General features: G+C 42.4%; 1 protein-coding gene across 1 annotated transcript in view; it reads left to right on the top strand.

Annotated features, from left to right (window-relative positions):
- The window catches only part of LOC147718279 (nicotinamide N-methyltransferase-like), a 78,301-nt gene continuing 63,718 nt past the window's right edge, over window positions 1-14,583 (top strand). Inside the window, exon 1 of the mRNA XM_086966676.1 lies at window positions 1-174. Coding sequence (XP_086822802.1) covers window positions 27-174 — 148 coding nt within the window. The 5' untranslated portion in view covers window positions 1-26. The remainder of the gene's footprint in view (window positions 175-14,583) is intronic.

Raw genomic sequence — 14,583 nt, 5'->3', positions numbered from 1 at the left:
GAGCCTTAAGATTTGCATAGTTGAAAATGGCATCGTTCTCTGTTCTGAAAGAGCTCCACGATCGATATTTAGATGCAAATATAGTGATGGATACATATACTGCAAAGGATTCTGACTTCTTTGATAATGTAATTACACTGATATTACCTCTTTTCAACAAAATCTTCACATCAGGTAATATTTATATTCATTTATGTATTTAGACATGTTCTGTTTTCTATGAATCCTGTTACCGAATTTGAAGGCATGGGGAGTAATTTTAATCTTACAAATATATTGTCTGTGTGTATGCGTTGAAATCTGAAATTTATTGTAAGGTCTTCTTCACTCTTGATGAGTTAGTTGTTTCATCAAATCTGGTCATTTCAACTATGAACAGAGTGGTTACTACAAGCTGTTGTTGTTAGTGTAATCATAAGCAGGAAGAGAGTATTGACAAAATGATCAATTGTTAATGATTGTGCTTTTTGCAAAAGCACACTGACAATGATATGGTAAAACATATTGTCATTATTTACCAACTACCCGCAGCCGCTTACACATTGTGTAGTGATTGGCCAGATGAGTAGCAATAATACAACATATTTTCTATGATCTTGTACTGAATAATAGAGATGTTCAGATTAGACAATGGATTAAAGCACAGAATGCATTAGAGACATAGTTGGAATCAATTATAAGGCAGATATAGAAACCCTCACAAGTTCCTGTGATTGGTCTCATTATATACAAGTGACATTGGAATTGTGCAGATTCACAACGGAAATTACAAGTATATTTCTCTAAATGTTTTTTTTTATAAAAGAAACATATTCACCACAGCCACTTTTAATGGATTAGGAAATTTTGCTCTCAGCTTAGAGGATCTTCTATGGGATTTGTTGGGGCTCCAGCACATGCTAATACATTCATGACTTAGTTTGATTTTGAATTTTTGAGGGAAATTGCGACATGGCAAGAACATTTGATAATGTCCTGTCGATACATAGATGACATTTATTTAATTTGGAAAGGTACACTAGATGAATGACATCATCACATCGCAAGATTGACTCAAATTAAAACAAGAATTACATTTACTAGTAATATCAGGAACGCTGAAATATCACTTTTAGAGACATTTACAACAAACCTACAGATAGGAACAATGTGTTATTGTACCACCATTTTCTCCCTACCAACTTGATTCATAACGTACAATTCTCCAAGTTTTTGAGAATCAGAGGAAAATCTGCAGTCTCAGAAATATGCAAAAGCATCACGCAAGAATCCAAAGCAAAGTCTTTGGAAATAAATTACCCTTCTGAAATACTTGAAGACACTGAAGAAAAGGTCATGAAAATTGACCAACAACGTTTGCTGAAAAAATAATCTAAAGGTGAATCCAACAGACTGAATCCAACATCTGCGCCCGTCAGCGCCAAGGAGGCCCCAGGGGCCATACTTAATGTCCCCCATATTAGAGGCCCCGGCCTGTCTAGGGCATGTCTTCTTTCTTTGAATAATCTTTCTACTCACTGCCATGATGTTTTGAAACCTGACACATGGAATGGCCCGGTCTGCTGTCAACATTGTAAAGCAACAGTTTGCCCGGAGCTAGCATCCAAGGGAAGCCACAACCCATTGGTTCATGAGGGGGGCTTATTAATGTATGATCAGTGTGCAAGAATGCACAACATATTTATGACTTGATTACAGAGGGGGATTTAGACTGGCTCCTTATCACTGAAACCTGGCTAAAGGCCTGGTGAAATCGGACATAGCAGTGGCCCTCCCGCAAGGGATTCTAATACAGCGTCTGGATAGGCAGGAGCAACGGGGAGGGGGGCTGGTGATTATTTATAGTGACACTATGACATGCACTACTTATGAACTGCCAGACATTAAGGGGGCAGAGGCTATGGCCTTTTGTCTGAACCTTCATGACTCCTTGACGTTTTCTGGCGCCCTGGTATACCGCCCTCTGGGTCAACCTAAAGAATTCCTGGAGAGCATTGGGGATGTACTGAGAGATCTTACGCTCAGATTTGCCCATTTCACGTTGCTAGGGAATCTCAATCTCCATTAAGACTCCCATAAAGAACCAGGGGTAACGTGTGTTATGGATATAATTAGTGTCCTTGGCTTAACTCTGTTGACTCAGGAACCCACACATATAGCAGGCCATATATTAGATTGTATTTGTTCCAACTCAGACATTCTGACCATTAAACCCCCCTCTGTCCAAACCTGGTCAGACCACAAATGTATTCCTTTTGACCTTGTATTAAAACATAATGCCCCAGAGAAAGCTATAAAAAGAACAGTGGGAAGCCATAAACCTGACTGGGAAAAATTACTTATCCAACCAGATCTTCTGGAGAAAGTAAGAGAGAGTAAACCCATACTTTCTGGGTACACCTCGATAGACATTCCGCAGTTCTGCGAGTGGATTACAACATTAAGTAAGCAGTCAGACCCAATGAACCTAAAAAACTCAGGTAGTATTAAAAACAAAAAGAGCGCCCCTTGGTTCTCACTAGCCCTGAAAGTAGAGTTAGGTGAAGTAAGATCATTGGAACGTAGGTGGCGTAGGAATTACGTGGCCCGGTGCCCTTAGTATTTTTAAAGCAGCCCACAGGCAGTTCCACGCCTCAATTAAATTGCCGAAAAAAGCTTATTTTCTAGAGGCAATGGCTTCCTCTGGAAATGGACAGAAAGACATATTTAAGATTGTCAACAGCTTCACAAACCCCAGAGCACTCTTACAGGAAATCCCCCCTTCGCTGCCTCTCTGCAGCTCCATTGCTGATTACTTCTAAAAGAAAATTCTAGACATTGTCAAGGACTTTCCCCAACCGATACTGATTTCCTCTGATAAGGAAAGAATGGAATCAAACAATGAAAACAATTTTAACATGACCTATTTTCAGATCAGGCCATTCTGTCAAGCAAATCTGGATCTCCCTTTGACCCCTGTCCTCCTATGTTCTTAAGAGCCTTGGTCAATGAGGTAAACCCTATTATTAATGACATCATCAATTCGTCACTTGCCACAGCCGAGATTCCCCGTGATTGGAAACTAGCAGCCGTTAAACCTCTTCAGAAAAAACCTTTACCTGACCCGACTATTCTTTCTAACCTGCGTCCCATTTCATTGTTGCCACTGGTGTTTAAATTGACCGAATATTTTGTTAATAGACAACTCACGAAATTCCTACAAGACAATAACATCTTACACGTCAACCAATCAGGCTTTAGGTCCAAGCACTCTACAGAATCCGCCCTCCTGTTCTCAGCAGAGACCCTGCGATCCACTATTGACCAGGGGAAGAAGGCCGTCCTGATATTACTCGACCTATCGGCGGCCTTCGATGCGGTCTCACATACAATCTTGATTGACCGTCTACTCAACTCAGGGATAGGAGGAGTAGTGCTGGCTTGGTTCAAAAACGTCCTCAGCCAAAGATGTCAAGTCAACGTACTGGGAGAATTCAACTCTGAAGAAAAATCCATCAGCACAGGGGTGCCTCAGGACTCTAGTATGAGCCCTGTACTTTTCAATCTATATATGGTCCCCCTGATCAAGCTTATCTCCTCTTACCAGATCAGCACAATATCTTACTCTGATGATAAGCAGCTCATCCTGGTACTGGACAGGGAGCTGCTGAAGCTGAACAAATTCTTAAAAACTGCCTCACTGCTACATTTGAGTGGATGAAGATCAGCCATCTCAAATGCAATTCAGGGAAAACTGAAATATTACCGTTTGGTCCCCAAAATGTGTTTTCCCCCAAGCAGTGGTGGCCTGAAGATGCTGAAGCCCCTCCCAATACCATCTCTTCTGAGCGTTAAGTTTGATGACTTACTGTCATTCAAGCAACAAGCAATTATCGTGGCTGGCACATGCTTCCATATCATCAGAACGCTTAGGAAATTTTTTGACCTTCTCCCATTGTCAACAAGGAAAACTGTAGCGGTGGCGCTCATAACATCAACACTGGACTACTGCAATAGCCTGTATGCGGGAGCGAATAAATCTGTGCTCCACAGGCTGCAAATGGTCCAGCATGCCACCGCTCGCCTGGTCCTTGGTTGGCCCAGAAAGTCATCTGCCTCGGCTGCACTCAATGCCCTTCACTGGTTCCCAATACATGAGCGTATTTTATTTAAAATTTTAGTCATCAATTTTAGAGCTTTTCATTCACAAGGGCCTAGGTATTTGTCAAAAGGCTTTAAACACTATTTACCCGTTCGGAGTTTGAGGTCTTCTAACCAGAATTTATTAGTAATCCCAAAATTCAGGCTTGCCACCAAAGGTGGGAAATCTCTTGCTGTCTTGGGTTCCAGAGCATGGAACAAATTGCCACCTCAGCTTCAGAAAATCTCATCAGAATCCCTCTTCAGGAAAGCCCTGAAAACCTGGGTTTTCTCGCTCACTGATGCTGCTTGTAAAGCTCTAGTGTAAAGGGTGTAAGGTCCTTCGAATTGCTTCAGCTAAGCAACCTACTCCATCTGGGTTGGTATTAAGCGCCAAGATGCTCCTTGGAGTGGTAGTAGCGCTATAGAAATGTACTTTACATTAAATTACATTAGGGTAATAGCAATATAGTGTATTGTGTATATAGATGCAGAGTCAGAACTGTGTGAGTGTTAGGTGAGAGTTATGTCAATGGAGTATTGATGTAGAGTCCACACTTTATGAGTGTTGGGTAAGAGTTATGTCAATGGTGTATTGGTCTAGAGTCCAGTCTCAGTCAGTGTTCAGTGAAAGTTATGTCAATGGTGTATTGGTGTAGAGTCCACACTCGGTGAGTGTTGGGTGAGAGTTATGTCAATGGAGTATTAGTGCTGAGTCCATACTCTCTGAGTGTTGGGTGAGAGTTATGTCAATGGCGTATTATTGGAGAGTCCACACGCTGCGAGTGTTGGTTGTGAGTATGGCATATTAGTGTTGAGTCCACACTCGGTGAGTGTTAGGTGAGAGTTATGTCAATGGAGTATTGATGTAGAGTCCACACTTTGTGAGTGTTGGGTGAGAGTTATGTCAATGGTGTATTGGTCTAGAGTCCAGTCTCAGTCAGTGTTCGGTGAAAGTTATGTCAATGGTGTATTGGTGTAGAGTCCACACTCGGTGAGTGTTGGGTGAGAGTTATGTCAATGGAGTATTAGTGCTGAGTCCATACTCACTGAGTGTTGGGTGAGAGTTATGTCAATGGCGTATTATTGGAGAGTCCACACTCTGCGAGTGTTGGTTGTGAGTATGGCATATTAGTGTTGAGTCCACACTCAGTGAGTGTTAGGTGAGAGTTATGTCAATGGAGTATTGATATAGAGTCCACACTTTGTGAGTGTTGGGTGAGAGTTATGTCAATGGTGTATTGGTCTAGAGTCCAGTCTCAGTCAGTGTTCGGTGAAAGTTATGTCAATGGTGTATTGGTGTAGAGTCCACACTCGGTGAGTGTTGGGTGAGAGTTATGTCAATGGAGTATTATTGGAGAGTCCACACTCTGCGAGTGTTGGTTGTGAGTTATGTCAATGGAGTATTAGTGTGGAGCACCTCAAAAAGAGAGAGTTCCTCAGATAAACCAGAAAGGAGTGGGTAATATAAACAATAAACAAAAAGATGTCCTTTCTGTGTTCCTCAGTTAATTCCTGAAATGATAAAATGACCATCTAGTAACTACCATGACACAACTTAAGGATTGTTCAAATGTAAATATGTTTCATTTGTTTATTTTATTAAAAGTACTTTTTTCATCAGTATTTCTTTAAAAAAATGTACATAAAGTAATATAAAAAACACAGTATTAAGTATGACTACCTCAGAGTGTAGGAGAGTAGGGTCTGCAATCCTATGATCACCCAGATTTTTTGCTTTTGTTTCACTGGTTTACGACTTTCTCTGGCTGTGGGCCTGCTAATCAGACCCACAGCCTAGCTGTTCTCTCACTAAATTACAACGTGTACCCTAGGTGCATTTACCAATTGGTACTGGGCCACCTTATCAGACCCTGTAACTCAGGGCATAGGTGTACCCAGGGCCTACCAGGGGCTGAAGCGTGTATTATGCCACCGCTGGCTGGCCATCTAAATCTGACACAACTGGCTGCACGACAGCTAGGGCAAGGTGGTGTAATCACCCTCTACTTTAGATATAGTATCCCTATATCTAACCCTAAAATGGACACACAGATTCCTATCAGTCACTCCTATGGCAGGCCTTGACAATCCTGAAGGCAGAGTGCTTGGAATCATGTGAGATGGTGGTCTGGCATGAGCTGAGCCCGTTTGCAGCTTGCAGAACCAAGTCCTAATAGCTGTTCCATGATAACGCATACCATATACTCTTAAGTGCATTATAATCCTCGCGGTTAAATGCTATCTTTGGTATCGCTTTATCAAAACATGTCGAGTAAGATGTCATACGAATTGGAATACTAACCCCTCGCCAATTCTGGTGACGGGGTTAGCATTCCACCCTTCTAGAGGGACACGACATGTATGTAACTGTGAACCCCGGTTAAAGTTAACTCGAGCCTCAGCATCACAAAATGGATGCTGCCACCACAGACACAAGTCTGACCCCCTGCAGCTGGGAGTCCTTCCAGCGAGGGGAGCTTGGACAAAGGGTTTCCTATCAGGGGCAGTGCTAGCACCATCCCAGACAGGGTTTTGTGTATCCTGGGTAGGCAGGGCTTTACAGGAAGGTGACTGCAAGTGGCACCCCGATGCTCACTACGCATCTGCCAGCTAGAACCAGTTCCAGGGGCACACCTGCCCCTGAGCTGTGGAAAGTCCGGCATGGGAGAGGGGTATAACCACCCCCCTTCCTGGTCCCACCCCTAGGGCAGGACCTAGTCGCGTACCCACCCCTTTCTTTAGGATAAAGGCAGGAGTGGGGACCCTTCCAAATTAGATCATCTTTGAATCAAGATACTACTTTCTACAAAAGGAACTCTCGACTTCTTCTTAAGATTTCTCCCTTGTGACTAAGGAGTAGTCACCCTGCATCCGCAGGCACCATCTAGGAACTCTGCGGTTTGCTGCACGTCCTTCCTCCGGAATCTGACTGACCAGCTCAACGAGACCCGGCTTCCCTGGCACCTCTGACCTCTACCTACCTCTACAGCTAAGCTGAGAACCGTAGGTGCGACGAGACCTCGAGGGACCGGCCATCATCAGAGCTGCACGACTTCTATCCAGCACGACCGCAGAGGGATCCTCTGGTGAGTGCTTTGGGGTCCGAGAAGCCCCGACCCGGAGCAGCTCCAGCACCAAAGACCAGCCCCCCAGCATCCATGAGATCTGCGTGGGGCCCTTCTGCTTTTTTTGGCTGCTCACCGCGTTGTCTGGCTACTAGCCCGCTGGCTTGTGGCCTTCCCGACGACGACCAACGACATCACCACTGCTAGTCTGGTTGCTCCAGAATGGCCCTTGCTCCCTTCCAAAAGAGGAGCACCCCGGACCCTCCTTGTCCACTCCAGACGCCATTTTAGGTCCACCGCGTGGGCTTGAATTTGCCAAGACTTGTTGCCCCAATCCTGGGTCCAGCGACGTCGACACCATCAACCATCGTGGGACAGCTCGCACCTCCATCCTGGTCGCCGACAACGCCTCCTGGTCCGTGAGACTGCAGAGCCCAGCGTCGCCCACTCACCTGGTCGAGGTGACTCCATCCGGTGCCATCCTGGTGCCCATCTGATCACTGGCTAGTGATTCAGGACTTGGTCCCCTCTGCTTACAGGTGTCTTCCATCTTCGATCCAGGCTTGGATCCACCGAACAATCTTCACTGGCCGCCTGCCAGCAACTCCTTCTTTCAGGCTCCTGGTTCGTCAACGAGGGTTTCCGATGACACTTGAACGCTATGCAGCCGCAGCCCCTGGGCTAGGTAACTTCAGCATTTCGGTGCCCCAGCATAGACTCACTATCCAAGGGTCCAGAACCACTTTCGTTTTCAGCCTACCTTATCGGGTTCGCCCGAGAACACTAACTTTGCTTTTACTAGACTCCATAGACTTTGTCCCGCATCCCGCGTGAGAGTGCACACTCTGCACCCGAGTCCCCTAGGCCTCCTACTACTAATCTGAAGGTTCAGTAACGTAGTCCTAGCGATTCCAAAGCTTATTAGTCCAGTACTTACCTGCTAGTAATTTCGCATTCCACTTCCATAGTATATGGTTTTCCGTGCCCCTCGGGCATTTGTGTAATTGTGCAACTTAAAGTATTTTCGTAAGAGTTTTGTTGTGTGCTTAGTACCCTGTCCTCATAAAGAGTACAGGGCTGTTGTGATCTAAATAAATACACTGTTTATTTTCATAACCCTTGTGTGGTGTCCTTTCACTTGGTGTTCAAGGGGTATATGTGATGGTATAACAGCTGGCTTAACACGCCCTCTAGAGTCTAGCCTAAAGACTGCTCTTGTCCATGCTACTAGGATAGCTGGTCTATCGCTTGACTTACAACCAATCATCAATAAGGGTTGTTTGGACTGATACATAGTGATCACTAGAATAGTGAACACTGCATATCAGGCCAACTTCTCACACAGAGCATACTAATTCTTTCTAAAATTCTTATCTTCTAACATGCTGCGTACAACAATATTCACATACACAAATAGTATACAGTAAATTGTACAAAAAAGATAAAACAATACTAATAAAGGTACTTTTGTCGACGCGTTTCGGTGTTGTTTTAGTTGTTTAAACACCTTCTTCAGGACAGATCAGTTAAAAACATATCATCTTCAAAATGAATTGCCAATTCAGTGGCTCTCAAATATGCAGTGGTAGACCTTCACCATTCCTTCTCAGGTTCTCTATTTGTTGGAGTGTCTTTTCAATTTAACCTCTGTTTCTTTGTGTACAAAGTATATTCTATCTTTCCCTTTGTTTGTGGATCAAACAGTCTTCTCATAATGGTCCAACTTGGTGCTGATATGTAAATCGATGGGTATTATGGGATAAGACAACCTCAATCGATATAATGCCAACTCATATGCTAGATGGCGGTATATTGGGCACCTTCGTTATGCGGGTCTCACGTCCTCTCTGCAGTCCTCTCCTGTATTAGTGTGGAGTCCACACTCTAAAAGTGTTGGGTGACAGTTATGTCAATGGAGTATTAGTGTGGAGTCCACACTATACAAGTTTTGGGTGACAGTTATGTCAATGGAGTAGTAGTGTAGAGTCCACACACTGTGAGTGTTGGGTGGGTGTTGTGTCAATGGAGTATTAGTGTAGAGTCCACACTTTGCAAGTGTTGGGTGTGAGTTATGTCAATGGAGTAGTAGTGTAGAGTCCACACACTGTGAGTGTTGGGTGGGTGTTGTGTCAATGGAGTATTAGTGTAGAGTCCACACTCTGCGAGTGTTGGGTGTGAGTTATGTCAATGGAGTAGTAGTGTAGAGTCCACACACTGTGAGTGTTGGGTGGGTGTTGTGTCAATGGAGTATTAGTGTAGAGTCCACACTCTGCGAGTGTTGGGTGTGAGTTATGTCAATGGCGTATTAGTGTAGAGTCCCCACTCTGTGAGTGTTGGGTAAGAGTTATATCAATGGAGTAGTAGTGTAGAGTCCACACTCTGTGAGTGGTTGGGGAGCAGTATCTGAATGGAAGCACTGACCTCTGCAACAGTGTTGCTAGATTTTGAGACCCTTTCCAAGCCACAGCAGTATGAGTATAAGCCCAAATTCAGCCCAGCATGGACCAACATCAGCTACAATTCAGTCTAAACTTTCAAATACACCACATAATAGCCATAAGGAATCATGTGATGCATAATTGTAATTGCTATCGATAGTAGGAGGTTCACTATGCACTTCACAATGATGTCCTTATTCTTGTAATGACTATTTTTTTTGCTGGCAAGTTTCAGATTGCTTATGTGTGGCATTGTCATAGCTTTAGTGTGTTGTGAGTGACATTCTACCATAGAATGTGTGAGACTTTCAGTGACTTTATCGTCCCAAGAAAAAACAATATATTCAGACAAGTAAACAGCTTAAAGTCTTGCATATTTGTGAACACCCACAACCTTCACATGCATTTCTACCCTGGGAACACTCATAGAAGATTGGGGATGAATGTCCAAGCATGCTGAACTTATGAAACTGAAAGTGACATTCACGTCATCATGGTTGGAATCTTGTGTGGTCAGGGTCAAGTATCTCTGCACATAATCACACATGTTTAAAAGGGTTTTTGAAAGTTCTTTCTGTGTAATATGGCCCATAGATGCATGCAGTCAGAGATCAATGTAAATCGGTACAACTTTAGCAGCATCGCAGCCGACATTAGTCTCACCAGAAAACAAATGCTAAAGTGTATGGGTTTTGCTAATGGGGTAGAATAAATGAACTGATGGCTCCACAGAGCCCTTCAAAACAAGCGTCCAGGGTTTCAGAGTTACCCTTCTCTGAATGCATCTTTGACAGCTGTTGTGTTAGTAAAGAAAAAATGTCAATTAGTGAATTTAGCACTGATGCGCTGAAAGGGAGGTGCACAGAGGCCTGTTGGTGACAGGCCTGCCTTGGACAGCCAGGGCTGCAGCAAGTTGAGCTGTCAGCAGTGTTCAGAGAGGCTGCATGTCTCTGAATGTGCAGCTTTGCTGCTGTGTGCAGCACAGGCAGCCGGTGTAAAGCAACTGCCAGGTGGAAGGGTAGTGATGGCTGAGGCTGATGGTGAGTGCTAGCACTTTTACCAGAGGGCATGGGCGTTAAAAAGTTCATTTTAAATGAACAACAGTAATCTTTGATTCTCAAACTGATTATGTCCTTATGGAAAGAGGAGACAGGAAAGAGAATCCAGTAATTTGACAACCACCACAGAATAAACACTGCTACTAAGCAGAGCTGCTGATCATGTCAGCTCTACAAGTCAAACAAACTGAATTGCTAGATCCATCGAGGGGAGGGTTGGGGTTTCTGACGCTGGGTTTCAGCAGTATAGAAAATATCATCCTGACACCAACAGTGAGGGTTGAAGAGTGAATGAGCCCAGTGCCATTTGTCTGTTCTAATAATGGCAACAAGAACAAGCATTTTCAATGCAATAGGTCTAGCATTTGCAAGAGTTTAAGCTATTGGCATGGTAAATGACAATGCCCCTTATTTATGTGTTTTCAAAAGCTACACATTTATAAAAGGCTTTCTAATTTTTCAAGCGATACCGCTTTAATGGTGACCGCACCCCTTTCTTTAGACACTGCTCCGGTATTCAGGTTATAGTGAGCAACATCTAAAGAAAGGGGTGCGGCCAACAATAGAAAACTTTATTTCATCATTTTGTTTGTGAAAGCACCACATTCACTGCAAAAAATAAAGACGCTCTTCTGCTACAGTAAAAGTGAAGCACGCTTCAAATTAAATAAAGAAAGCAGCACAACTGCTAAATGAAAGTGGACTGAGCTGCAAATTAAATAAAGAAAGCAGCACAACTGCTAAATGAAAGTGGACTGAGATGCAAATTAAATAAAGAAAGCAGCACAACTGCTAAATGAAAGTGGACTGAGATGCAAATTAAATAAAGAAAGCAGAACAACTGCTAAATGAAAGTGGACTGAGATTCAAATTAAATAAAGAAAGCAGCACAACTGCTAAATGAAAGTGGACTGAGATGCAAATTAAATAAAGAAAGCAGCACAACTGCTAAATGAAAGTGGACTGAGATGTAAATTAAATAAAGAAAGCAGCACAACTGCTAAATGAAAGTGGACTGAGATTCAAATTAAATAAAGAAAGCAGCACAACTGCTAAATGAAAGTGGACTGAGATGCAAATTAAATAAAGAAAGCAGCACAACTGCTAAATGAAAGTGGACTGAGATGCAAATTGAATAAAGAAAGCAGCACAACTGCTAAATGAAAGTGGACTGAGATGCAAATTAAATAAAGAAAGCAGCACAACTGCTAAATGAAAGTGGACTGAGCTTCAAATTAAATAAAGAAAGCAGCACAACTGCTAAATGAAAGTGGACTGAGATGCAAATTAAATAAAGAAAGCAGCACAACTGCTAAATGAAAGTGGACTGAGATGCAAATTAAATAAAGAAAGCAGCACAACTGCTAAATGAAAGTGGACTGAACTTCAAATTAAATAAAGAAAGCAGCACAACTGCTAAATGAAAGTGGACTGAGATGCAAATTAAATAAAGAAAGCAGCACAACTGCTAAATGAAAGTGGACTGAGATTCAAATTAAATAAAGAAAGCAGCACAACTGCTAAATGAAAGTGGACTGAGATGCAAATTGAATAAAGAAAGCAGCACAACTGCTAAATGAAAGTGGACTGAGATGCAAATTAAATAAAGAAAGCAGCACAACTGCTAAATGAAAGTGGACTGAGATGCAAATTAAATAAAGAAAGCAGCACAACTGCTAAATGAAAGTGGACTGAGATGCAAATTAAATAAAGAAAGCAGCACAACTGCTAAATGAAAGTGGACTGAGATTCAAATTAAATAAAGAAAGCAGCACAACTGCTAAATGAAAGTGGACTGAGATGCAAATTAAATAAAGAAAGCAACACAACTGCTAAATGAAAGTGGACTGAGATTCAAATTAAATAAAGAAAGCAGCACAACTGCTAAATGAAAGTGGACTGAGATGCAAATTGAATAAAGAAAGCAGCACAACTGCTAAATGAAAGTGGACTGAGATTCAAATTGAATAAAGAAAGCAGCACAACTGCTAAATGAAAGTGGACTGAGATTCAAATTAAATAAAGAAAGCAGCACAACTGCTAAATGAAAGTGGACTGAGCTTCAAATTAAATAAAGAAAGCAGCACAACTGCTAAATGAAAGTGGACTGAGCTTCAAATTAAATAAAGAAAGCAGCACAACTGCTAAATGAAAGTGGACTGAGATTCAAATTAAATAAAGAAAGCAGCACAACTGCTAAATGAAAGTGGACTGAGATTCAAATTAAATAAAGAAAGCAGCACAACTGCTAAATGAAAGTGGACTGAGCTTCAAATTAAATAAAGAAAGCAGCACAACTGCTAAATGAAAGTGGACTGAGATGCAAATTAAATAAATAAAGCAGCACAACTGCTAAATGAAAGTGGACTGAGATTCAAATTAAATAAAGAAAGCAGCACAACTGCTAAATGAAAGTGGACTGAGATGCAAATTAAATAAAGAAAGCAGCACAACTGCTAAATGAAAGTGGACTGAGCTGCAAATTAAATAAATAAAGCAGCACAACTGCTAAATGAAAGTGGACTGAGATGCAAATTAAATAAAGAAAGCAGCACAACTGCTAAATGAAAGTGGACTGAGATTCAAATTAAATAAAGAAAGCAGCACAACTGCTAAATGAAAGTGGACTGAACTTCAAATTAAATAAAGAAAGCAGCACAACTGCTAAATGAAAGTGGACTGAGATGCAAATTGAATAAAGAAAGCAGCACAACTGCTAAATGAAAGTGGACTGAGATTCAAATTAAATAAAGAAAGCAGCACAACTGCTAAATGAAAGTGGACTGAGCTTCAAATTAAATAAAGAAAGCAGCACAACTGCTAAATGAAAGTGGACTGAGCTGCAAATTAAATAAAGAAAGAAGTGCAACAGCTAAAGTGAAAGTGTACCACACTACAAATTTAAAAACAAATTCAATAATAATAATAATAATAAGAGTGACATAGTGGGTGGAATAGGGGAAGTCCATTAAAGGAAATAGTGCTCACCGTCTGGATAATTGCAAAAAACACAGTTGATGGACAGAATGTAGAACAATGTCATGCATTTCCCCCAGTACGAGGATCTGGGCCTAAATCCATCATTTTGTTTGCACTCCACACCACCCTGGGTTAGACACTGGCTATATGCAAATCAGCTCTGACCCTGTGCCTCATGGGAACAGTCCAGTCCGAACTACCAAGCCATGTCTTTCCCAGACCGGAATCAAGCATCCAAGGACCGGTTTCTGTATATCAGCCTTATGGGTTTGCTAAGAACCTTTTCCCAATATAAATTAAATGCTATGCACATTGAATGATCCATAACTCTGGTATCACATGTCAGCCACTTACCATTAAGCATGGGCGTAGTTTGCGTAGTAGCGCTATGCGCAGCTACGTGAAGTGCACTTCTTAATATGCAAGCTATGCGTAGCTACACACACTGCGTAGTGCGGTAGGGAATATGCTGTTCACACTGATTGCAGAGTGCAGGATGCTTGTCCGCACAGTGCAATCATTGCAATCAGCATCTTGAACAGTGCAAGCAGTCGTTTTCTGCTGCTCAAGTAGATTTGTACTCTAGCGGCAGCTTTCTCAATGCGAAGTGGTAGTTTCTCATCGCGAGCATACGGGACCACTCTCAAGAGATTCCTGGCCTCCCCGAGTTGAGAATCTCGCCCGGAGATTTATTTTCCATACATCAAATTGCCGATCGCGAACGAGGAAAAAGTCTCACTGGGATGTTGATTTTGCTCGCTCGAGGTTGCCGACTTGACGTTGAGGACAGTGAGCAAGCAAAAAATGACCCTATTCTACACATTTTTGCACTGTGCTACGTGCAATTCACATAGTGCATAGTAGCAAAACTACGCACGCTCCATGAGCGTAGCATAGTCATATGCCCAAGGTTACTTACCA

The sequence above is a fragment of the Lissotriton vulgaris genome, chromosome 4_1, assembly GCF_964263255.1.
Source record: "Lissotriton vulgaris chromosome 4_1, aLisVul1.2, whole genome shotgun sequence".
Lineage (NCBI taxonomy): Eukaryota > Metazoa > Chordata > Amphibia > Caudata > Salamandridae > Lissotriton > Lissotriton vulgaris.
This window is presented reverse-complemented; position numbering and strand designations above follow the sequence as displayed.